The 25,577-nt window shown below is 41.2% G+C and overlaps 1 protein-coding gene across 1 annotated transcript in view; it reads left to right on the top strand.

Moving 5' to 3' along the window:
* LOC133169623 (ryanodine receptor 3-like) overlaps positions 1 to 21,101 on the top strand; it is a 55,195-nt gene extending 34,094 nt beyond the window's left edge. Inside the window, 58 exon segments of the mRNA XM_061301965.1 lie at positions 11 to 131; positions 671 to 840; positions 1,533 to 1,753; positions 1,905 to 1,995; positions 2,447 to 2,587; positions 3,475 to 3,629; positions 3,717 to 3,795; positions 4,095 to 4,184; positions 4,271 to 4,417; positions 4,502 to 4,564; positions 4,666 to 4,741; positions 4,813 to 4,936; positions 5,014 to 5,129; positions 5,203 to 5,270; positions 5,331 to 5,452; positions 5,566 to 5,615; positions 5,774 to 5,834; positions 6,444 to 6,682; positions 6,871 to 6,952; positions 7,042 to 7,172; positions 7,278 to 7,598; positions 7,668 to 7,908; positions 7,974 to 8,061; positions 8,132 to 8,224; positions 9,888 to 10,058; positions 10,139 to 10,198; positions 10,268 to 10,402; positions 10,480 to 10,592; positions 11,604 to 11,700; positions 12,254 to 12,363; positions 12,435 to 12,486; positions 12,545 to 12,595; positions 12,655 to 12,754; positions 12,816 to 12,895; positions 12,966 to 13,042; positions 13,131 to 13,204; positions 14,096 to 14,113; positions 14,504 to 14,584; positions 14,661 to 14,749; positions 14,843 to 14,971; positions 15,047 to 15,151; positions 15,486 to 15,567; positions 15,666 to 16,984; positions 17,073 to 17,131; positions 17,195 to 17,366; positions 17,446 to 17,532; positions 17,609 to 17,806; positions 18,334 to 18,464; positions 18,537 to 18,579; positions 18,672 to 18,799; positions 18,867 to 18,927; positions 19,001 to 19,147; positions 19,252 to 19,386; positions 19,452 to 19,608; positions 19,683 to 19,747; positions 19,822 to 19,922; positions 20,117 to 20,168; positions 20,245 to 21,101. Coding sequence (XP_061157949.1) covers positions 11 to 131; positions 671 to 840; positions 1,533 to 1,753; positions 1,905 to 1,995; positions 2,447 to 2,587; positions 3,475 to 3,629; positions 3,717 to 3,795; positions 4,095 to 4,184; positions 4,271 to 4,417; positions 4,502 to 4,564; positions 4,666 to 4,741; positions 4,813 to 4,936; positions 5,014 to 5,129; positions 5,203 to 5,270; positions 5,331 to 5,452; positions 5,566 to 5,615; positions 5,774 to 5,834; positions 6,444 to 6,682; positions 6,871 to 6,952; positions 7,042 to 7,172; positions 7,278 to 7,598; positions 7,668 to 7,908; positions 7,974 to 8,061; positions 8,132 to 8,224; positions 9,888 to 10,058; positions 10,139 to 10,198; positions 10,268 to 10,402; positions 10,480 to 10,592; positions 11,604 to 11,700; positions 12,254 to 12,363; positions 12,435 to 12,486; positions 12,545 to 12,595; positions 12,655 to 12,754; positions 12,816 to 12,895; positions 12,966 to 13,042; positions 13,131 to 13,204; positions 14,096 to 14,113; positions 14,504 to 14,584; positions 14,661 to 14,749; positions 14,843 to 14,971; positions 15,047 to 15,151; positions 15,486 to 15,567; positions 15,666 to 16,984; positions 17,073 to 17,131; positions 17,195 to 17,366; positions 17,446 to 17,532; positions 17,609 to 17,806; positions 18,334 to 18,464; positions 18,537 to 18,579; positions 18,672 to 18,799; positions 18,867 to 18,927; positions 19,001 to 19,147; positions 19,252 to 19,386; positions 19,452 to 19,608; positions 19,683 to 19,747; positions 19,822 to 19,922; positions 20,117 to 20,168; positions 20,245 to 20,340 — 7,665 coding nt within the window. The 3' untranslated portion in view covers positions 20,341 to 21,101.
* The last annotated feature ends 4,476 nt before the right edge of the window (positions 21,102 to 25,577 follow it).

The raw sequence follows: 25,577 nt of genomic DNA, 5'->3' as shown, positions 1-25,577 counted from the left end.
CTGTCTGCAGCTCATCAACAAAGGGAAAGGCGAAGCTCTCCGTATTCGTGCCATTTTGCGCTCCCTGGTGCCCACTGAAGACCTGGTGGGAATCATCAGCATACCTCTCAAGACACCTATCGTTAATAAAGGTATATCCCTGCTTTTCCAATCACCATAGAGAGGTAATTTTATAACTCCAACTGTTTTAAGACAAAAGAGTTCACAAACTGTCAAATATCAAACGTGGCACTTTAGCTATTAGATGAACAGTATGAATTAAATTTGCATATTACAACGGGGAGCCTCTTCTAACAATGGTTACAAAAGCTTGAACAATTAGAACAGGGCGGAAGGTTATTGATTTCTTTTTACTGCTCATGCCTTTTTAATCAGCCAAGCGCTTTTCTGTGCACTCCCACAGCTCTGAGTAAGCCAGATCACTTGTACGGCGAGCTGTCTTGCTCTATTGATTGATCTGCATACGCATGGCAAGACGTTGCTCTTATGCTGCTGTGAGCGCTGTCAGCAGAGAAATGGAAAAGTCAGACAAGTCTCATTTGCTGAATAAACAAATTGACGATAGAGACAAAAGTATTGAGACACTCGTCGACTATCTTGGATTTACTTTATTTTCAGGGATCTTAAATCCAAATAAGATACATCATATTCTTTTCTGTGTCTCCCCCAGATGGCTCAGTGACAGAACCTGATATGTCAGCCTGCTTTTGTCCGGACCACAAGGCCCCCATGGTGCTGTTCCTGGACCGAGTGTATGGGATCGAGGACCAGAGCTTTTTGCTTCACCTTCTTGAAGTTGGCTTCCTTCCTGACTTGAGGGCTGCAAACTCGCTAGATACAGTAGGTAGAAGTGTGGCGAGAGTGGCCTTATAGTTGTAATGGGAAAACGAAGCTTCAAATATGCTTCATGAATTAGTTGTACTGTTTGACTCCTGTAGATGGCGCTTCTGGTTTAAATAAAAGAATTTGAGAAGTGGTAAGTCAGGATACTTTTAGCCTAATGTTGAACAGAGTGCCCTCTAGAGGAATGGAAAAACACAACAACTGGTTCATGAAGCAAATTTGAAGCCTCATTTTCCATCACGACCTTATAGCAATTTTAACATTATTTCGCGGATCAAAAATGCTTTAAATCCACATGACTTAAGTTTTATTAAAGTAATCATTCGCAATTTCCATTTACTATTAATCGTTCTTATTTTTAATCCCTTATTACACAAACGTTTTGATGAAGTCGTACTTCATCACCTCAACAAAATAAAACCAAATGATTCCAGAGAAAGTATTTCTCTACTTCCCAGAGACTTTCCATAAAGAGAGCTAGAGTTCCTGTGTGTTGAATATTAAATTTTAAACAAGTTATCAGCATCCAATTTGTGGTTGGAGGAGATGAATTAGTAATTTTTTTGCATCGCTGGCAATGTCCGCGGTTGATGTGACAGTAAAAATTTGGTTGGACTCTAAATCTCATAGCTGAACCGATTATCATTCACGGATTCATGAGCTATCAAATTTTCCTCCTCTCCCCGCAGGAGGGTCTGTGCACCACCGAGACAGCTTTGGCCATGAACCGTTATATCGGCTCAGCCATGCTCCCCCTCCTCACTCGCTGCGCTCCCCTCTTTGCCGGCACCGAACACCATGCCACGCTCATCGATTCCACCCTGCACACCATCTACCGCCTCTCCAAGGGTCGCTCCCTCACCAAAGCCCAGAGAGATGCCATTGAGGAGTGCCTGCTAGCTGTCTGCAAGTGAGGAGCGCACAAAAAGCACATTTATCTGCGTCGACAGGGGTTGAGATTAACAATAAATCGGATCTGGCTTGTCTTGGAAGTCAGTGACGGTGGTTAAAATCAGCTCGGGGATGGCACTCTTATCTCTTTCCCACCTTTTTTTCTGCAGGCACCTTCGCCCTTCAATGCTGCAGCAGCTTCTGCATCGCCTCGTCTTTGACGTACCCTTGCTGACTGAATACTGCAAGATGCCTCTCAGGGTGGCCAACACGTTTTTTTTACTTATATACTGTTTTGTTTTTGTTTAAATATCTTATCGCATTCCTCCCTGTTGCCTCATCTGCATACCTCAGAATGTCATGTGACTACGATAACAGTTTGATTCGCCAGTTCTCACACCTCTGTGTGACACTGAAAGTGTAGAAGAAGGAAGGACGAACATGTGGATAAAGTAGTGGATTTTGTGATTATATGCTTGTTGGCTCCGCTCAGCCACTCGCAGGGGAAAAAAAAGTGTGGTAAGATGTGACTGGCCTGTGAAATAGGCGACACATTTTTACGTTGACACCTTTGGAACGAATTCTTGCTGAGCCTGGGATGTCGCTTCTGTGCATTTCCACAAACTTCTTAAATCTTATCGTTAGTGTTCTAAAAGAATGAGGTGCCAAATTTTTATTTTGTTGTGACCTTTCAACCTTGTTTGTCCTCCAGCTGCTAACCAATCATTATGAGCAAAACTGGAAGTACTACTGCCTTCCATCAGGCTGGGGCAGCTACGGCACAGCCTCGGACGATGAACTCCAGCTCACCAAGAAGATCTTCTGGGGAGTGTTTGATTCATTATCCCAGAGGGTGAGGCATCTTGTCCATTTACAAAGACACCAAGTCCACCAACACAGCAACAACTAACCCCAAACAACGCCCAGACATTTAAAAACCAGTCAGAGTCTTGTTTCTCTCAAAGATATAATTGAGACAGTTACAACCAATTACAACACGATATGAATCACAAGTAGATTTACAATTTTATAGCTATACAATTTAAATTTATGTTTTGAAATGCAGATTCTACTGCTCGGCAAGGCTCCAGTTTGCTGCTAGCTTCCCGCTGCTTCTGTTTTGATGTAATGTAATAGGTCAAATAAAAAGCCTGCCTGCTAGACAAACTGAGAGAGGGCATACTCCGCCAAGGATTGCGGTGGAAGTCGTAATCAGATTACCCCCCCTATGCATGTAAATTGGGACAGACATAGGAAGTCCCTTAAAATGGAATCATGCTGTAGGCTTGGTTAATATGTGAATATACTGAGCAGCTGGGAATTTAAGAACTATAAGGAGTCGAAATATTCTAAAGGGAGTCTGGGGAGCAAGGAGCAAATTAAGGATATTTCATTTCAATCCCATCAGATTGAGATATGATTATATATTTGTCCGAAGAATCATCTTGGCATTGATACCTTGAGGTATTGCAAATGTCGAGACTCAGCACATTTATCAAAATGCATGCTCATGAAAAGAGTCTATGTAGAGTGCCAGCCTAAAAAAAAAAAAAATCAATATCGGAATGGCTGTTATTGATCCCGAGCCCTAAGCATGCTAGTGCTTCAGCTCTTAAACTAATTCATCGTTAACGTCTCTTCTACAGCTTCTTCTTTGTCTTGTCGTTTCTTCATTCGCCTCCCAAGTTTGAGGCGCAAGTAATGAACGACTTGCTTCACTTTTTTCTCCCATTTGAGTAGAAATATGATCCAGAGCTGTTCAAGATGGCAATGCCCTGCCTCAGTGCCATCGCTGGAGCTTTGCCTCCTGATTATGTGGATGCCGCCATTGTTGGGGAAATAGTTTCAGTAAATACTCATGGCAACTTTGAACCCAAACCTATCACAACTGCAAAGTACGTCACACTGGACCTACACAGTTCATGCTTGTTTACAAACTTTGTTGTACAAAAAAGATAAGTAGACCTTTGGTTTTTTTTCAGCATTGCCCTCCCAGAGAAGCTTGAACACTTTGTCAACAAGTATGCTGAACATTCTCACGAGAAATGGTCAGCGGAGAAGGTAAGGCCAAAGCCACCGTCCTCAAACTTCTTTTTTTTTACATCCTTACCGCAATAAATTATGCTCGACTAGCGGTTGCAGAAAAAAGGTCTATTGTGAGACCTTTATTCTCATGACAGTACGCTAGCTTGTTTATGTATGGAAGGGCAATTGCGCAATCTTTAGTATGCCACATGATTCATTGTTGCATCTGTGAAAACAAATAAACAGCCACAGAGAGCAAAAGTGTGTGTGGAGTATATTGAGGAACAATAAAGAAGCTGCCTTATCCATCACAATCAACTGCCATTGTTCTCCAGGTGCTACTTGGTTGGAAATATGGAGACCGTGTGGATGAGAAGGCGAGAATTCACCCACAGCTGAGGACATACAAAGCTCTGACGGAGAAGGTAGGGAAAATCACTTTGGATGATTTCTGTCCAAATTGGAAGAAAAGATGTGATTCTTGTTTCTTTCATTCCGTTGCCTCTTGAAGGAGAAAGACATTTACAGATGGCCAATCAGGGAGTCATTAAAAAGTATGCTGGCAATGGGCTGGAGCATTGACCGGGCCAGAGACGGAGAGAGCATGTCTCATCAGAGGGAAAATGAAAAAGTACGAAAAATATCTCAGGTCTCACAGGTATGATGGAAAAATTGTACATTCTCTATAAACGAATGAATACCAAGAGAATCCTTTCACCAGTTCACTCCACCGTCTTTTCAGGCAAACGGTTTTAATCCCAGTCCAATAGACACAAGCAATGTGATCCTATCCAGAGAGTTGCAAGTGAGTCACCACACAATTATTCCTTTTGTTTTATTCACCCAATTCACCCAATTCTGATTGGTATTGAGGCACATCTTTGCATTCTTTGTCTTTGGTCCAAGGGGATGGTGGAGGTGGTGGCTGAAAATTACCATAACATCTGGGCCAAAAGAAAAAAAAGTGACCTTGGAAGTAGAGGTGATCCAATCAATTCTCATTGTCCAGATACATTATTTTTGTGAATGGCTGATTGGACACTGGATTTTTAGGCGGAGCTACGCACCCTTTGCTGGTGCCGTATGAGACGCTGACCGCCAAGGAGAAGGCTCGGGATCGAGAAAAGGCTCAGGATCTCTTCCGGTTCCTACAGATCAGTGGTTACCATATCACAAGGTAGACTAACGCAGGTTCCTTGAGGAGCTGCTGGTCAGTATCAGCGAGCAATCATTGTGTACTGTTTTGCGTTGCAGAGGTCTGAGGGATTTGGATCAGGACTCTTCCTCCATGGAGAAAAGGTTTGCTTACAGGTTCCTCAGGAAGCTACTCAAATATGTCGACTCCGCCCAGGAATTCATCTCTCACCTCGGTATGGAAATGGAACAGATGTGATTATTAAAACCGTTTGATTTCATTCTAATTGGAATATTCCTTGAATCCAGAGGCCATGGCTGCCAGCGGGAAAACAGACAGGTCACCTCATGAGCAAGAAATCAAGTTTTTTGCCAAAGTAAGAATGTCATGAATACCTCATAATTGTAAAATTGTAACCTTTGTTGCGCCTCATTAGGTTCTCCTCCCGCTCATTGATCAATACTTCAAGAATCACTCCCTCTACTTCCTATCATCACCCAACCAGAACCTGAGCAGCAGCGGCTATGCCTCCAACAAGGAGAAAGAAATGGTCACCAGGTCATCGCTTTGCCTATGCATCACCGCATGACGACACATTTTATTTACACTCTTTCCTCCTGCTGTTTACTCATTTCTCAATTTCTTCCCTTTTCTAACGTTTACGCATCCAGCTTATTTTGTAAACTGGCAGCTCTTGTCAGACATAGGATCTCTCTCTTTGGTAAGCTGCTAAACCTCTGCAAATTTCTCAACTTTTAGGGTTATTAGAAATCCCATTTTAAATATTGGCAAAATACTACCGTAAATATTATTAGAAAAGCATTTGGTTTGAATTTTTAAGGTCATAGCAAGTTTGTTCTTCTTCTGCACGCTTCCTAGGAAGTGACTCGACCACCATGGTGAGCTGCTTGCACATCCTGGCACACACGCTGGATACCAGGTGAGTGTAGACATGACAAAATAATACTCTGAAGAATATTACTGACATATCAACAAAAGCACTTTCTCAAATGAAGACCTTTTAAAACCTGCTTCAACTACAGCTTCAAATAATTTGTGTTGTATCGTGATTAAAACATATTTGTCACGTAGTGTTTTTTTTTGTCTTGCGGGGAATCGCTGTCATTAGCAAAGTGCGTCCTTTGGCATTTAATTAAACAAACAAGTTTCATGCGGCATATGACGCCCGAGGCTTCCAATGTGCTGCTTGTTAATGCAGCTCACACGTAATGAAGGCCATCTTGTGTCTTGCCTTTCATTTCTCCTTTCTACTGGGACACATCAGAGCCTTGTTATTTGTTTAGATAGCTTATGAATTATGAAATGCTGAAAATAGACCGACTAATCATAATAATGCTTTGCATACAGTGTTTCCGTACTCGGACACTCGCAAAGTCACCTTGGATTTAATGTAAATAAAATACTTATGTAATAATTGAATAAATCACACTTGAGGGGGTGGTGGATGCCTCGTATTTTATGAAGTGCATGTCGTGTTCATTACCTAATTACTGTCTCTCCGAGTGTTGAGCATTTTCTACTACGGCAGGACGGTGATGAAGTCGGGTTCCGAATTGGTGAGGGTCGGGCTCAGGACGTTCTTTGAGAATGCCGCCGAGGACCTGGAGAGGACGTTCGAGAACCTGAAACTGGGGAAGTTCACTCATTCGCGCTCCCAGATGAAAGGGGTATCGCAGAACATCAACTACACCACGGTGGCTCTTCTCCCCATTCTGACCGCTTTGTTCGAGCACATCACGCAACATCACTTTGGCATAGACCTGCTTTGTAAGTTCTCACAGCTATTACATCATCACTTAGGCCTACATTGATGTTCCTTCATCACTTTGAGAATTCTGAAGCATGACATTTAATCCATCCGTGTCCTTGAAAACATGAATACTCTGCAAACACTAGGAAGTGTTTAGTCAGTCAGTATGATTCAGTTCATCTTGTTTCCTTCTTTGCTATTCCAGTGGATGATGTCCAAGTGTCCTGCTATCGGATCCTGACCAGCCTCTACGCTTTGGGCACCGGTAAAAACATCTACGTGGAAAGGTATGCACATGTTTGATTGTGAGGTTCCTCTATGAACGCTGGATTTAAGTCATTGTATTTCATGCCTTGACCTTCTCTGTGTCCCCCAGACAGCTGCCAGCGCTCGGCCATTGTCTGGCCACCTTAGCGGGGGCCATGCCGGTGGCTTTCCTGGAGCCGATGCTCAACATATACAACCCCTTCTCAATCTTTGCCACCAAGAGTGGCCGTGAACGAGCCAGTAAGTTACACGGCGTCCTGCCAAGGTGCCCAATCTGCTGTGATTCTCCTGTAGTCCTTTCTGAAGCTTTTTAATTGAACATATAATCCACACTGGTGTCTTTAGTCCTCGGCATTCCGGACTCAGTTGAACAAATGTGTCCCGGGATGCCCCGCCTGGACGGGCTCATAAAGGACATCAACGACATGGCTGAATCTGGAGCGCGGTACACTGAGATGCCCCATGTGATTGAGGTGGTCTTGCCCATGCTTTGTAACTACCTCTCCTACTGGTGGGAGAGGGGGCCTGAGAACCAACCAGCTGGTTGTAGCAGCACGTGTTCCACCGTCACCTCAGAGCACCTCAGCCTCATTCTGGGCAACATCCTGAAAATCCTCAACAACAATCTGGGCATTGACGAGGCCTCGTGGATGAAAAGGATTGCAGGTGGGCAAACATAATAATACAATTCTGAATAGAGCAAATGCTTATTTAAATACTTCTTTACGATTCCAGTGTATGTGCAGCCCATCATCAGCAAAGCTCGCACTACCCTACTAAAGAGTCACTTCCTGCCCACATTGGAGAAGCTGAAGAAGAAGACGGTGAAGGTTGTGGCCGAGGAGGAGCTGTTGAAGGCAGACAGCAAGGGAGACACACAGGAGGCCGAATTGCTCATCCTGGATGAGTTTGCCGTGCTCTGCCGGGACCTTTATGCCTTTTACCCAATGCTCATACGCTATGTGGACAACAACAGGTTGGCTCAGGATGATGGAGCTTTGTAAGTGTGCAAGGTCAGAGTCAAATGTTCCTCTGCTGCAGGTCCAGATGGCTGAAAGAACCGGATGCTGACTCAAATGAGCTTTTCAAGATGGTTGCTGAGATTTTTATCCTCTGGTGCAAGTCACATGTAAGATAGAAGTAATCATGACTGAACGCAGATCCCTTCACAGATTCATCATCTGATTTTTTTTCCACAGAATTTCAAGCGAGAAGAGCAGAACTTTGTGGTCCAGAATGAAATCAACAACCTCTCCTTCTTGACTGGAGACAATAAAACCAAGATGTCAAAGGTTGGTTTTCCACAGTTTCTCCCCGTAAACTTATATTATTACTGTTTTCTATCGTGTATTGATGAGAGAAGGGTTTTATCTTTTTTTCTAAGGTGCATCTGTTTGGAACAGTGGTCCTTTTTTTGAAAACCGTTCCTTGATTTGTCTCTCTAATTATGCTTTTCCACTGTAAAGCCTCCACGGTGATTTAGACCTAATCCCTTGAGTTGTCTTTGTATCCGTGCACGTGGAAATACTCTTGTTTACAAATTAGCCATACCGCGCTCCTTCAAAAGCTTCTGAATCAAACAGGAAAAATTCATAGAAGAAATCATGGCAACAAAGAATATTCTAACACTATGTAAATGTGGTTGCTTTTACATATGTATGCAACTAACCCTCATCCATCAGAAACAAATATTCCTGCACACAAGTGGTGCATGTGCACCTTCATTAACTGCCATCCTTATTTGCTATCTGCCTGTCTTTTTCCCTTCCTGTCTCTCGCTCTCGTTCTCGTAAAGTCCTTTAAGGAAAAGGTAGAGTGATGCAGCGCATGTTTACATGACAGCTTATTGGCTCATTAAGCTGAAAGGCCAATAGAGCATTGTGCCTCTGTACCTTGTAATTTATAGTCAAGTCTTATTATTATGTCCCATGTCTTATTTGTGTCTTCTGCTGCTTTCATTAATGTTGTGGCATTGTGATTTTCCTTTTCTTTTTTGTTTTTCTTTTGTCTTTAGGGGTAAAATTATGATGTCTTTGTAGCCAAATGTGCATTGTTTGATGGATTGTGGTGTACTGTATTGGAGATTAGTTGACTCTAGTGTGTATATTTGTGGTGAGATGTAATATGTACTATGTATGTGTGTGTATTTATGTTAATGTGAATATAGAGTACAGGTGGACAAAAGTGTTGGTGCCTATTTATTAATGAAAGAAAATAAATAAAAATAATAGATATAGATAGATAGATAGATAGATAGATAGATAGATAGATAGATAGATAGATAGATAGATAGATAGATAGATAGATAGATAGATAGATAGATAGATAGATAGATAGATAGATAGATAGATAGATAGATAGATAGATAGATAGATAGATAGATAGATAGATAGATAGATAGATAGATAGATAGATAGATAGATAGATAGATAGATAGATAGATAGATAGATAGATAGATAGATAGATAGATAGATAGATAGATAGATAGATAGATGGATGGATGGATCCAAGTTATGTCTGTGATTACAGTTTTTTTTCCTTTCGTTAATAGAAAGGTACCAATAATTGTCTACCAACAAATGTGTGTATGTACATGTACAGCACAGTTTGGTTTTTAGAGAGTCGTCTGCTTCAGTTCAGCTGAAATTGTTTTCTTTTTTTCTTCCCAGCTATTCTATTTCCCAGGCAAACGTCTTTTTGAATAGCGACAGCCTGTTGGTTAGCAGTTGTGAGATGTTACGCTTCAGTGAAGCATGTGATTTCATTGATTCTGCTAGGGCTGGAAAAACAATGTAGTCTTGCTTTTCTAGTAATCCAGTTTGAGAACACTATAAGATGATATAACGGGATTTAAAGGTTTGATTTACTGGGAAAATAGTTCCTTAGACAATTTTATGAATGCTTTTCTCTTTTTGTTATTTTGACTGCTATGTTGAACAATTGTATATTTTCAGTCTGGCGGACAAGACCAGGAGAGAAAACACAAGAAAAGACGTGGTGAGTTCTACTCCATCCAGACATCACTGATCGTGGCTGCTCTCAAGAAGATGCTTCCAATCGGCCTCAACATGTGCACCCCGGGGGACCAGGAACTCATCTCATTGGCCAAGACGCGCTATCTTCTGGTCAGACAAAAAATCCGCTTGTAGGACAAGTGTCATCAAATTTGATTTGCATCCAAGCTGGTCAATATTTGCTTTTACAGAGGGACACAGACGACGAGGTAAAAGATCACATTCGGCAAAATCTTCACCTCAGAGAAAAGGTGAGAACGGACTACGCTATTGCCTCCAAGCTTGTACATCTGACACGTTACTCGAAAATGTGCTCCCAGTCAGAAGACCCCGCTGTGAGGTGGCAGTTAAACCTTTACAAAGATATAATGGTGCGAGGCGAGGGGGCCCCAGACCCCGAGAGGGTGGTGGATCGTATTCAGAGGATCTCCGCTGCTGTTTTTAACTTGGAACAGGTAGGACATTTGCATATTCACACACTGTCTGGAGTTTTTTGTTTTTGTCAAAACAAATACTCTCTTCCTTTCGCTAGGTGGAGCAACCACTAAGATCCAAGAAATGTGTCTGGCAGAAGTTGCTGTCCAAGCAGCGGAAAAGAGCAGTCGTTGCCTGTTTCCGAATGGCTCCACTTTATAATCTGCCGAGGTATTGAGAAACATCTCCTCGCAGATGTTTTACAGCAAATATTTGAAACACACAAATTGGTCAAATTCCCAAAGTATCAGCAGCATCACACTTTTTCTCTCGTCTCTGACTTACAACCTCCATTTTTCACAACCTGCTCCTGCTCTATGTTTGTAGGAAAAAACATCTGGCCTGCAGATGTTTTCAAGGAATACAAAAAAGGGACACCAGTAATTTCATGCCTTGCTAGTCTGTAACTCAATTACAGGAAGCAAGCTACAGTAGGAGGAAAACAATTATGGGGCCCAAGCAGGAGGGCAGCCACCTTCAATATGTGCTCAACCTACCTGCCTGCCGGCCTGCCTGGCAGGCAGTATGTCACATTCATTCCCCGTTGTTGACACTGAAATATGTCCCAGCAAAGTAAACATTTATTCAATTCTGTTTCCACGGCAGACATGTTTCTGCTGCCGGATACGACAATCCTGCATGGAAAGGATGTTGCAAAATTGCAAACTGTAGTCAGTAAAAATCTTGTTGCATCCTCAATGTCACACTGTACTGTATTTGCCTCCCTCAGGGACAAAAACAATAATTACTTCCTGAATGCCTACCGACATATTTGGCTGGAGAAAATGCATGAGAACTCAGACTATGACAGTCTGCTCTCCATGCTAACGGTAATGTTGCATTGACCCGCGTTGACAATGTTGTCGACACCACGCTTCCCTCCAGGCACCAACCTTAACTTCCATTCCTTCAAATATCCCGACTGTTTTAGCCACTGGTCCGTCTGTTGGTTTATAAGACACACCGGGGTCAAGTAGAAAGAAATCTTGGATTTTGGTTGTCTATTGGGTTCAGTTTGCTTCTTCTGATTTCCCTCATTCATTCCCATCATTCTCATTGAAACTGTATGACCAGTGGGATGTACCAGTACCCTGAACTAACAACTTCTTCTGAAGGTCCTGCTTGCCTCCTTTCCTCTGCTTTGATCTAACCCAGACTAATTTCCTTTTACCCCCTCCCTAGGCATCGCTCTATTAATCTCTTCCTTCTGGCCTATCAGAGAATATGGATAGAAACAGAAGAATATTCTTTTGAGGAGAATCTAGTACAGGATCTTGCAGTAAGTACTTACAGTCTAAAACCTTGTCCTGGGAGGTTTGCCCCTCCTCCTCTTGTACCTATGACGTTCTTGTACCTGCGTGATAGTGTTTATCAGTCAAGTGGCACATTTGTGTAGCAAGCATGACATCACCGCTGATGTCAGAGCAATGTCGACCAGTTGTCCAATCGAAGTGTTTTTTTTTCCAATCGTGAGAACCTATCAATTCAATTTTTGTTTTGTCTTCAAAAACCTCAATGCAAATAGCAGCAAAGTAGCTCTACGGAAAAAAATCCAAGAACTGTTTTTTTACTTTCTGTAAAAATATAAGGAGAGTCATGGGTTACTGTAGAATCATGCAAATCCTTATTCTTTACAAAGCTGCTGCATGTCACCTCTGCTTCTGTGTGTTAGTTAGCATGCGAATCCATGCTTGCGCTTGATGGTCTGCATGCTTCCAGTGCATCCACTTAAAATCTTGTTGTGTAAAAGGTAAGAGCGAGCTATAACCAGGTACCGCAGCAACTCAATCACGTCCTCTATAACTAATAACGAGAAGCCCTGCCTTGTCCAGAAAATACATCACAAAGTGGAAGAGGAGGAAGAGGAGGAGATTAGAAAGCAGCCCGATCCGCTTCACCAGCTCGTTCTGCATTTCAGCCATAATGCTCTCACAGAGTGCAGGTGAAGACAAATGAAACACACAATATCATGTGACTCTGCATTTTCTAACAATATTTATCTTTTTATTTCAGTTCCTTGGAAGATGATCCTTTATATATCGCATACGCAGATATGATGGCAAAGGTATGTTATTGTCTCAAATCCAAATACGGACAGATCTTACATCATATTTCCGTCACAGAGTTGTGCTGAAGGTGAAGAGGAAAATGACGAGAAAGAGAAAACTTTTGAGGTACGATTAAAGGAAACAGCAAAAGTCTTTCGTTCTGTGATACCTGTCTTGCTTTTTAGGAGAAGGAAATGGAGAAGCAAAAGATGTTGTACCAGCAAGCCCGACTGCACGATCGCGGGGCTGCAGAGATGGTTCTCCAGATGATTGGTGCTAGTAAAGGTATCAACTCCGAAACTTTCACCAGATTTGCTTCGTGTAATTCATACTGTGAGGTCAATAGGTCGTCTGGATGCGATGGTAACCTTCACCCTGAAATTGGGCATCTCCATTCTGAATGGCGGAAACATTCTGGTGCAGCAGGTAATGGTTGCTGCAGAGCCAGGAATGATTTAATTGGCTGCATCAACTTAATTAACTTCCTTGTGGACAGAAAATGTTGGACTATCTGAAAGAGAAGCGAGATGTCGGCTTCTTCAAAAGTTTATCTGGACTAATGATGTCTTGCAGGTAAGGAAGACAGTCGCTTTTTTCCACGCTTTTTCAAATTAGTCATGTAGAACTAAACTAAATTGTGACAATCATCTTTTCTTCTTAGTGTGCTGGACCTCAATGCTTTCGAGAGACAAAACAAAGCAGAAGGTCTTGGGATGGTTACAGAGGAAGGATCAAGTATGTAAAAGATCCAATATGATCGTGAAAAAGAGTTTTCTTTATAATAAGTCAATGTTGTCAATTCCAGATAAAAGAAAAATATTTTTTCATTGAGCTACACATACTTGCTAATTCAGGAGTTATTTTTCATCGATCTAACGAAATACACCCCCCCATAATTTTATAATAATGCTGTACAGTTTCTTATGTCACCATTGTAATGTAAAAGTGAAAGTCTGCCATCTAGTGTTCACACAATTTTGCTAATAGTCGGCCAAATAAAAATACTGTACACACATACACAAATACATTCACGCACAAGTCATTTCAGCATTAATTCAGAGCCCTTCTGGAGTTGCGCAATTCCATTTTCATTTTTATATCATGTTTTTGTTTCATGTTTATATCATCATCACATAACGAGCCTGTTAATGCGTGTTCAAGTCCTGTCAAGCAATTACATCTACTTAGTGACATCAATTAAAATATTTTTACTACATGGAACAAATATATCAATTTGGCGGCAGGTTTGCATAGTCACTGATATATTTGCACAATCAATTTAATAATCAATAACAATGTAACCTATTAATTTGCATTTACGGAGTCCATAAGATTGTGCAAGAGTACTTAGAGTTATATATACGGAAAAATATATTCCATAATGCTAATTGCTCCACATCATCAACTCAGGCATAAGTGATGGTAACTGTTTTAATCCCCCGCCTGTAGAGAGTAAAACTTTATTTTAAAACTTCACTTGCAAGCTTACACGTTACAAATTAATATATGTGTGATATCTGGAGTACGATCATTTTCTCCCGTGGTTGTCGTTGAATATCAATGTCAATTTGCTTATGTCTGCTTTGTGTCTGTTCCTATGATCATTTTTTATGTCTTCGGTCGCAGTCAACGTGAGTGAGCGGGGTAAATACACGGTTTAGATTCTACTCTACTCTTCTATGCAATGCTGACATCCTGATTGCTCTGATCTTTCCTCCCTTTGCACCCTGAATGCAATAGAAGCACTTTCCTATTCCTTATTTATAGTTTTAATTCAGGCTGGGCGGAATGCACGCATGCTCGTTTTAACATCTGATATAGATTTGTTGCTTGCTCCGCGGTCAGGTGACCAAAATCCAAGAAGTAGTGCTTGCCAGTTATTTTGGTTTGCTTTCATATGGATTATACTAATACAAGAGCGAAATATTTGCTTTGTTTGCCAGAATAGAAACAGTTTTGCAATTTTATTCCTCTTATTACATTTTCGCTTTACCACTAAAAACAAACCGTTCATTTGTTTTCTTGTCTATGCAGGTTCCAAAGTGCTTCAAAATGACGAGTTCACTAAGGATCTTTTTAGGTTCCTGCAGCTTCTGTGTGAGGGACACAACAACGGTATCTTCACACACCAATTTCACATGTTCTGTCATTTAGAAATAATAAATGCTGACGGTCAATTCATTATTTGTAGATTTCCAGAACTTTCTAAGGACACAGACAGGAAACACAACTACAGTGAACATCATTATCAGTACTGTGGACTATCTGCTTAGACTTCAGGTTGGATCTTCTGTTATGAGCTCGTCTTACAAATTAAATTGTCTATCCTATTATATTTTCCACTATCTGACATGTGCTAACATTTCATGATAGGAATCCATCAGTGATTTCTACTGGTACTACTCCGGAAAAGATATAATTGACGAAGCGGGTCAGAGGAACTTCTCCAAAGCGCTTGCGGTTGCTAAGCAGGTCTTCAACTCGTTAACCGAGTACATACAGGTATCATCACTACGCACGATACGATGATGAAAGTTCCGTTTATTTATGAACCGAGAGCTGTGCTGTGTGTTCTAGGGTCCATGCATAGGCAACCAACAGAGTCTGGCTCATAGCAGATTATGGGATGCCGTCGTGGGCTTCCTGCATGTTTTTGCAAATATGCAAATGAAGTTATCCCAGGTATAGAATATCTGCCGTCTTAATATCAATGAGTCATAACATTAGTGTTACCAAATGTGAAAGGTTTTTACATTTAACATGTGGAAGATCTCCTGAGATCGATGATGTCCTGAATCCAGAGTCCATAAAGTCCTCAAATGAGTTAGGCTGGTGAGACATCTGTTTTTAGACAGAAAATAGCATTAACCCTGGTTGTGATGGATGGAGGTTACCGAGAAGCACACTTTGGGGGCCTTGCAGGGCAGATCTCCACTAGCAGACCATACGGAATGGACAGCGTAGTAGTTTAATGGAGGCCATCAGCTGTCACAGTCCTGATTTTATCCTCTAACAGGACTCCAGTCAAATTGAATTGTTAAAGGAGCTGCTGGACCTGCAGAAGGACATGATCGTCATGATGCTCTCTCTTCTCGAAGGTGAACGCTATATGTCGTAGCATTAATCTTTAAAAACATTTTTTTGCTTTGTCAAAGCAATAATACAATGTGCAGATTATTTCCGTATCCCATTACAGGAAATGTCGTCAATGGGACCATCGGGAAACAAATGGTGGACACCTTGGTGGAATCGTCCAGCAACGTAGAAATGATCCTCAAGTTCTTTGACATGTTCCTCAAGTTAAAGGACCTCACCACCTCAGACAGCTTCAAGATCTATGATGCCGAAAGCAAAGGTTTTATCTCCAAGAAGGATTTCCAGAAGTCCATGGAGAACCAGAAGCAGTATTCCCAGTCGGAGATTGAGTTTCTTCTGTCTTGTGCCGAGGCGGATGAGAATGACATGTTCAACTACGTGCAGTTTGTGGAAAGGTTCCATGAGCCCGCTAAAGACATTGGCTTCAACGTGGCCGTTCTTCTAACAAACCTCTCGGAGCACATGCCACACGATGCTCGCCTCTCCACGTTCCAGGATCTGGCCGAGAGTGTCCTCAGCTACTTTGAACCCTACTTGGGTCGTATCGAGATCATGGGCGGAGCCAAGCGCATCGAACGAGTCTACTTCGACATCAGCGAGTCGAGTCGAACTCAATGGGAGAAGCCTCAGGTGAAGGAGTCCAAGCGACAATTCATCTTTGATGTTGTCAATGAAGGCGGAGAAAGCGAGAAGATGGAACTGTTTGTGAATTTCTGCGAGGATACCATTTTTGAGATGCAACTAGCTTCGCAGATTTCAGAGCCGGACCCGGTGGAGCGCCAGGAAGAAGAAGACGAAGATGACAGCCAGAGCTTGGCGGAGAACCAGGAGGAGGAAGAGGAGGAGAATATGATGTTGGAGTCTTCATCAGCATTTACCATCGCCTGTATCTCCATGAGAAAGAATATCTGCCACGTTCGCCAGATGCTGACTTTCAAGAGCATGAAACGGCAGTACAGAAAATTCCGAAAGATGAGCGTGAGGGAGACGGTACACGGCTTTTTTGCGTTCTTCTGGATGATCATCACCGGCCTCTTCCACTTTGTCTACAGCTTGGTTTGGGGGTTCTTCCATATTTTGTGGACCACCATGTTTGGGGGTGGCCTCGTTGAAGGGGCAAAGAACATGAAGGTTACGGACATTCTGGGAAACATGCCCGATCCCACTCAGTTTGGAATCCATGGAGATGTTCTGGAGACAGACAAGATGGAGGCGCATGAGGCGTCGGCATTGACCGAAATGGGTCACATGGCTCAGGGGGAAGTGGCCGAGGGAGACCTGATGGCTGAGCTGCTCAACATCCAGCCCAAGAAGGAAGGCAAGCATGGAGCAGAGCCTGGATTGGGGGACGTGTCTGAGGTAGTTGTCGGGGGCGACGCGCCATCCATAGCTAGTGCTGTCAAGCAGAAGAAGGCTCAGGTTCGTTCCAAGTGGAAAGGACATGAAACAGTAATTATGTTCTGCACTGATGAGTAATCACACGAATAATTGTTCATCTGTTTTCAAGATGGCTGCCAAGAACCGGGCTTCAAATGGAGACTACAAATCCGATTCAGAGAAAGCAGAGTGAGTGTTTTGTTCAAAGGGCTCTCTTGCCACATTTCTTTAACGGGATGTTTCTCGGTGTAGCTCTGATGATGGTGAGAAGAAGGACCACGACAAGGCCAAGGATGAAGCCCCTCCGGCTATTTCAATGGGAAAGAAAGCCCCCAAGAAGAGGCTCAATGTAAAGAAAGACCCACCGGAGGCCTTCATGGCCAGCTTCTTTGCTGGCTTGGAAGTCTACCAAACCAAGATGCTGGTCAGAATATGTTTCTTCAAACTCCTCCAATTAATGGCTGAAATGTATTTGATGGATATTTTCTACATTTATTTCACAGAACTACCTGGCCAGGAACTTCTACAACCTGCGATTTTTGGCACTGTTTGTCGCATTTGCTATCAACTTCATTCTTCTCTTCTATAAAGTGAGTTGCAACAAAAGCATCTTGCAAGTGTCTGAAATAATAGTCTTTTTTTTTTTTCTTCTTCTAATGTTATAAGGTGACCGGCGATAACTCTGATGATGAAGATCCTTGGAATGGTCATGGGAGAACTGTAGAGGAAGAGGAAGACGATAACTCTCTTGAATATTTTATCCTACAAGAGAGTACGGGCTACATGGCGCCAACTCTTCGCTGTCTGGCAATACTGCACACGATTATATCGTTTTTGTGTGTCGTGGGATACTACTACCTGAAGGTACACGCAAACACCCATATGGACATTAACACTGCATATATAAATAGGGTTCACTATATGGACAAAAGCATTGGGGCACATGTTCTTTTATGGCATTTAAATTGTCATGTTGAATCACAAACGTTCACCGTTTCAAAACGACCCGTTCTTTAGCTTTTTGCTTTTTTGAATTTAAGATTTTTATCAAATGTTGACAAATACTTAGACCACATCAGGTGCCACGCCAGATAATTGACTTTTGAGTATTTTCTGATTTTTCTGGATTTTTTTTCCACATTAAGCAACATATTGTAAATTTTTATCAGCCTTTTCTGAAGATTTTTTTGGGCCACCCCATGGCCCCCACAAGAAAAAAAATCCTAGCTCCGCCAGTGAAAACACCTCACATACTTACAAAATACTTATGAGCACAACTATAAGTTCTTTAAAAAAGGAACCACTGTTTTTTGCCAAATGAAACAAGCCATAATACAGATGATTAGAACACCACAATGGAATTTATAAGTGACTTATTGTTTGCATGCAAGGTTCCACTGGTAGTGTTCAAGCGTGAGAAGGAGATAGCCAGAAAGTTGGAGTTTGCTGGACTCTACATCACCGAGCAGCCGTCAGATGATGATATTAAAGGACAGTGGGACAGGATGGTCATTAATACACCGTACGTATGTCTTGTTTTGATGTTTTGTGCTTTATCTTTTCACCACATTTTGTTTTCATTTTGTTTTGTTAGATCTTTCCCCAACAACTACTGGGATAAATTTGTCAAACGAAAGGTAACACTGAGTATTTTGAACTCTCAAACCAAAATATTATATATTTATGACAACACTGAGAAACAAATATTTGAATCCTCTTTGCCTTGTAGGTGATTAAAAAGTATGGCGACTTGTATGGCGCCGAGAGGATTGCAGAGTTGCTGGGATTGGACAAAAGCGCTCTGGATTTTAATCCGACGGAGGAAGCCGTCACCAAGGAGGCCTCATTGGTGTCCTGGTAAGAGATGAGATGGTTAAGGGGGTATCCACTTGAAATATATTGATGATTCTTTTTCTGTCCTCAGGTTGAGCTCAATCGATACAATGTATCATATCTGGAAAATGGGGGTGGTGTTTACAGACAACGTACGTATGGATGGTTGATTGGTTGGATGAATAAAAGAGAATTGAATTAACTTTAAATATCTTTCCATACCAGTCCTTCCTTTACCTTGTGTGGTACACGACCATGTCCATTCTGGGCCACTATAACAACTTCTTCTTTGCTGCACATCTGCTGGACATCGCAATGGGATTCAAGACGCTTCGCACCATTTTGTCCTCGGTCACCCATAACGGCAAACAGGTCAGTTAGATGGTCTTTCCAGGGTGTGCACCAATCAGTAAACCCTAAACGTCATAAAATAATAGATGGATGTTCCTTTCCAACAACGCTTGTGTTTGTCACAGCTGGTTTTGACGGTGGGGCTCCTGGCCGTCGTGGTCTACCTCTACACTGTGGTGGCCTTCAACTTCTTCAGGAAGTTCTACAACAAGAGCGAAGATGACGACGAGCCAGACATGAAGTGTGACGATATGATGACTGTAAGAGAAATATTTAAAAATTCACCAGAATGGAACCTTTTGTAAGTGTCAGCTTTCCTCCGCAGTGCTACCTATTCCACATGTATGTGGGCGTAAGAGCGGGGGGTGGCATTGGTGATGAGATTGAAGACCCGGCTGGCGATCCCTACGAGCTGTACCGCATCCTTTTCGACATCACCTTCTTTTTCTTCGTCATCGTCATCCTCTTGGCTATCATCCAGGGTCAGACATTTTGTCTTCGCCCTCTCCACTTTATTTAAGCTACCCAGGAAGTCACAGTTTGTTGATGGTTGCAGGTTTGATCATTGATGCTTTTGGAGAGCTGAGAGACCAGCAGGAACAAGTCAAAGAAGACATGGAGGTGAGAGAAGATCTCAGATGAACCGACACGGGATGAACCCTTCTCATTATATGTTTTCTTTTTCCCCTCATCAGACAAAATGTTTCATTTGTGGGATCGGAAACGACTACTTTGACACAACGCCTCATGGCTTTGAGACTCACACTTTGCAAGAGCACAATTTGGCCAATTACCTGTGAGTATTCCACTTGGAAAGAAAATTCCATTCAACATTGAGGTTTTTTTTCTCTATTTATCCATGATGACAACAGTGAAAGTTTTCTTTTCTTTACACATTCTAATATCATGACATTTCAATCTAGTTCCTTAATTTTGTTGTGTTGCTATGCTTGATGTGTTTTCCGCTCACTGACTCTGCTTTGCTTGAAGGTTTTTCCTGATGTACCTCATCAACAAGGATGAGACCGAGCACACTGGCCAGGTGCAGCATGATTTACGCTATGGTCAATTTAATTTGATTGAATGTTACCATACTGTTCTTTATGTGTGTGCCTCAGGAGTCATACGTGTGGAAGATGTACCAGGAGCGTTGTTGGGATTTCTTCCCAGCCGGAGACTGCTTCCGCAAACAGTATGAAGATCAGCTGGGTTAAAGCGGATTCCTTCACCTGACCCCAATCCGGGAGGAGAGGGGGGGTGCGCTGCTCCTCTAATGTGCACCCATGAACGTCCTGACCCACACTGAGCCGAGGGCCGTATAAATGATCAAGCAAGGAAGAGCGCTGCCTGCCTTCGCTACCTTCACTTCGGATGTCAGCCTTCAATTTACCTTGTCAGGTTTTGGCTTTCCGAAGCACTGCATTGCCTTTTACTCTTTTACTCCCCCCCCAATCATTGCACAATGTTATGTTGTCTCCTTGAGAAACTCGAGTGGGCGTAGGAATTATGAGACAATTTGTCAGTCAGAATATGCACAAGAATCCAAACTATTTATTTTGAGAATGTTGCGACTTAATGCCAAAAGAAGAGTGAAGTGCATTTGTTGTGTAATCTTGCAAGTGAAATGTAAGGGGCAAACGGTATTATGTCAAATCTAATTTTTTAAAATTGTTTTCCACCAAGTGCCTTATACTGTAGTAGCGAGTCTACATTACAAAGAAGCTATGCAAACCCTTGTGCTGTCTTTTCTTATTGTGAGTAAGTAGACTACCGATACAGACTTTTTTCATTTAAAATGAGAAAAGAAAAAGTCATTTGTTTTGCTGAATGCAGCATACATGCAAACGTTAAATGTTGTATAAACGACATTGGAGTTGACTTGGAACAGCGACCGTGGAATTGCTATTGTATGGCCGTTTGTATGTAGTAGCTTTGCAGATTTGTGCATTTCTTTTGATGGGACAAAAATAAAATATTGCCGGAAACTACTTGGCTTGATATTCTATTCTTAAAAAAAAATAAATAAAAAATACACAGTCAGATTAACTACTAAAACATGCATGATTAATATGGATAACAAACAACAGTATTTTTATCCACACAATTAGAACTGACTTGAAGGCAATAAAATCAGCAACTGAACAAATTGCACAAAATACTAATTTGTGATACCTTAAGAGACCTTGGTGCTTACACTTGTACCTGTGTCCTACCTATTACAGCTTAAAAAAAATAATTAGAATACGCATGGTAATGTTACGTTACATAGTCTAAATCATTTAAATTAAATTAAATGTGTACAGTTCATTAGTAAAGTCATCACATATCTTCCAATTTAAACAATTGGTTCCATAAATAAAATAAAATTGATTAATGAAACTCTAACCATACAAACTTATGAAACCCCATCTGCCTGATTTCAAAATTAAATGGAGGAATAAATAAAACTGAAAAGTTTTTTTCAGGTGTCCTACCGTGCGACAGCGCGCATGCATGTAGAATGAAGCATCCACCGTTCACGTTAACATATACAACTACTATATATAACATATAAACTACAGGACTGTCTCAGAAAATTAGAATATTGTGATAAAGGTCTTTATTTTCTGTAATACAATTAAAAAACAAAAATTAAATTAATAAAAGGCTTGCAATATTTTCAGTTGATTTGTAATGAATCCAGAACGTATAACATTTTTGTTTTTTTAATTGCATTACAGAAAATAAAAAAACTATCACAATATTCTAATTTTCTGAGACAGTCCTGTAGATGGCGCCAGAGTACTTTGCTTACTATAGACATCGCACGCACTTTGTCTTACCTTAATTGGAGATGAAGTCCACTTGTCTATCCTTCACCAAAAAGCTCCTTTACTTTGCTGCAAAAGTCCTCCTTATTTTCCTTTAGTTTGGGCACATTGTCTTTATTTTTAGCCTGCACCCCATGAAGCTCTGATGCCATCGCAGCAGATCTGTCATAAGTTTGAGCTACTAACTTTTTTCACAACAGTTGTATTTCTCCAAGACATAAGTAGTTGCAGCAGGGGCTCGTCTATCATCACTCCCGTCATCAAATCCCCCAAAACGTCACGTCACAGTCCACTTCCCTTTTAGGTGCATAGTGCAAAAAAACCTGTGATTTGTTTGTGACATCCGTTTTTTGGTCTACCTCTACAACAACAAATAGGGCAGCATTACTCACCTTTGGTTGATGTACGCCCCCCTTCAGTGGGGCAGAGTACTATCTGCCTCAATCTCTGTCTTTTTACTGCGATTTTATGTTCCCTCAGCAAAAAAAAAGCGCTTAACTTTAGTATTTGAACAGGAAATATGGAATTGCAGCTATTTTGACTATAAAAAATTCAAAATTAGTGATACACAAAGATCTATGGACAAATATTAATATTTGTTTTGATATTATTTTTTTATGTCATCATGATGACAGTTGAGGCAGAGCCCTCGAGGGAAATGATCAATTTTCACTTATTTTATCAGATTTTTTGTACCATAGTTATTTCTATTGGATGATCAGTGGCCTGAAGAGGGCGCTAGTGTTGTATTTGAGAAAACTGTCAGCTTCTTAGATGATCTCACGGTGGTCTCAGAGGATTTTGTTTCATCATAAGACATCAGGTGACCTCTTCATCAGAACCGCCCCCTCCTCCTTGCACTTGTTTCCTCCTGTCCTCCAGCATTAACATCAGAGCTTGCCATGATGTCATCTTCTAAATATGGAGGCAGACTTTCATGGTGGGATGTGAGTGACCTGTTTGATCCCCTTGCTGCTCAACAGAATGTTGGAATTGTATTTTAGTCTAAAAGAAACCCCCACATCATCATGTCTGTTTGATTCTACTATTCTGCAAATAGATGCTCGATCAGAAGGGTTAACATTGCCATATAATTGGCAGGATATGGGCAGATAATTGTTTTAGCCATGTTTTATTGGATAATTATTTCAATGTAATGCACTCACCGCATTATTTAGTTTACAATTTGAGTCCATATGGCATCTGGCAGGTAATACTTCATTAGGCCATGTTAGTGAAGTGTAAACGCGTGTGTGTGTGTGTGTGTACCACCACCAAATCAAACTGGTGTAGCTTTTATGATGTAAGTTCAACCACGCCAATGTTAGCACGTAGCCACATTTTTTTTTATGTAGTATTGGCTAAATTGTATGTGTTTAAACAATTCTGTGAATTCACCAGGAGAAGATGAATGGCCTCTATTAAGAGCATTTAATCAGTGGCTGGCCTAGTGCTCTCAGTTTCCTGCACCCGCTGGGGAAAGATGAATGTCTACAGGATATTTCATCAGACCCCTCACATCAGAGCGCAGGATATGAGTCTCTAATCCTGTCTGTTTTGTTTTGCTTTCAGACACACACAGATAGAAGGAATGTTTCATGAGACATCCTTAGGACTGGTTAAAATATAGATAAAAAAGAAAGCACATTATGGGACATGGGGCATTACAATACAGAATATCAATATTAATCTAATTGGTTAAAATAAGATCATGATGGATAGCGTTTATAGTCGAGATGTTACATGAAGTGTGGAACTTGTCCATTGGCATGAAATTGTAAACGTGAGTTCATTGTTGTGAGCAGATGTAAAGAGCAGAATTGCATTCAATAATTAAAAAAAAAAAGATGTTCTGAAATACTAAATACAGAAATATTTCAATTTCATGACGTCTCAAACTACTATATAGTATAAATAGTCTCCATCTAGTAGCCGACAGTGGAATTACACCCAAAATAGACACAGATGGATTTAATATCTCTATAAAAATGCAAGAAAAAGAGAAAAAAATTCAATAAGCGGGAACCAGTTATGGAGGGGACTTTGTGATATACGATGGTGTGCATGCACTTACCATTAATAAATTGCTTTTTGTGAGGACCGCTGCTTTGTTGTTGTCCCACCACACCCTTCCTCTCTTTATTTCACCTATAAGATGATCCCTCAATAATGCATTTCTCAGCAATTATTAATCATCTGGTTATTATTAAACCTTTTGCTGATTAAAATCTGGCCAAATAAATTGTCCCGCCCGCCGCTGTGTGTTGTGGCCAATTCGACAAGGTCACGCAATAGGCAATTTGAAACGTAAATGCATCTCATTTCGCGGCGTCCTTGAAAGCGCACTTTAGATTGTTCAACGGGCTCGATAAAGTGTATTTGCTTTGCATCTCATGAAAAATGGATGACCTTCTATTTGCTTTCTGCTGCCCACTGCTCTCGCTCTGAATTCAGGGACTACATTTGGCCTAGCATCTTTCTCCTCATCTTCCTCGCTCCCACCGTCCTCCAGACCTCTGTTGTCTGCTTAAGCGGTGCAGGGGGTGAATAACTTAGCACATATATTTCAGCCTGACACACTTTTGCAGTAGGTGTCCCCTGGGTGCCCAGTTCATGTGCCCACACATGTTGTTTTATTCAGAAGTGAGACTTCGAGGACTTCTGTGTGTGGGTGTGCATGGAATCGCCTTTGCGTTTATTAGGAAAGGCTTGTGGACTTGTCTGCTCTTTCTCTACATTTGATAATATATCAAACATTAATAGAACACAATTTCTGCATTAAAATTTTAGAATTTTGTTCTGTGAAAACAGTCTGGAATCATCTAATCCACAACAAGCTGGAATGCATATTAAAAAAAACGATGAACATCTATCTACACTTCCATACGTGCTCAGCTAATACACAAACTAAGCTAATATGATAATATGAGAGAAATGTGCAGAGGGGTGTGGTGCAAATGACCAATAAATCACATGCAGAGTGGGTGTAAAATTGTGCAGTTGGCATGATGGGAACAAATAGCCGTCTGATGTGTGCACATCTCTCACATAAATACTTGTCAGCATCACTGGAGGATCTAATCTTGTAGGACATTGCACTATTTATTTTTTTTCTAATTCTAAATGAGTAGAAAATGAACCATTGTGGTCCTCAACAAGTTCGAGTATAGCCATTAAACATACATGCATATAGGCGTATAAAAAAAAGCTGTTCTAGGTTAATGTACATGCCAGTTTGTATTTTGCACATTTTTTTCATCCTTCAGTATTTTGCACAATAGGTTCTAAAAAGAAAGGGCTATGACGTCGTAGAGATGTGGCCTGAAGGCCTCTCCTGCTCATTAGTTTTCAGACCAGTGCGTCTTCGGATGCTGCGCCTGCATCCACTGCGCATGCGCAACCTCTGCAGGACCATACACTAGTGATGTGCATTCCAGTTCTTTTAGGTGAACTGAATCTCTAGAATCGGTTCACTCAAAAGATTCGTTCAAATGAATCGTTCAATGAATGAATGTCTGATTTTTATGTTTTGATTGGCGAATATAAAAACAAGGAATAAAACACCAGACAAGTTATAACATAAATGTTAATAAAAAAAATATAATAATAATAATAATAATAATAATAATAATAATAATAAT

This window comes from Syngnathus typhle, linkage group LG16 (genome assembly GCF_033458585.1).
Source record: "Syngnathus typhle isolate RoL2023-S1 ecotype Sweden linkage group LG16, RoL_Styp_1.0, whole genome shotgun sequence".
NCBI lineage: Eukaryota > Metazoa > Chordata > Actinopteri > Syngnathiformes > Syngnathidae > Syngnathus > Syngnathus typhle.
Note: the sequence above shows the minus strand (reverse complement) of the source record. Positions and strands in the feature narration are given on the sequence as shown.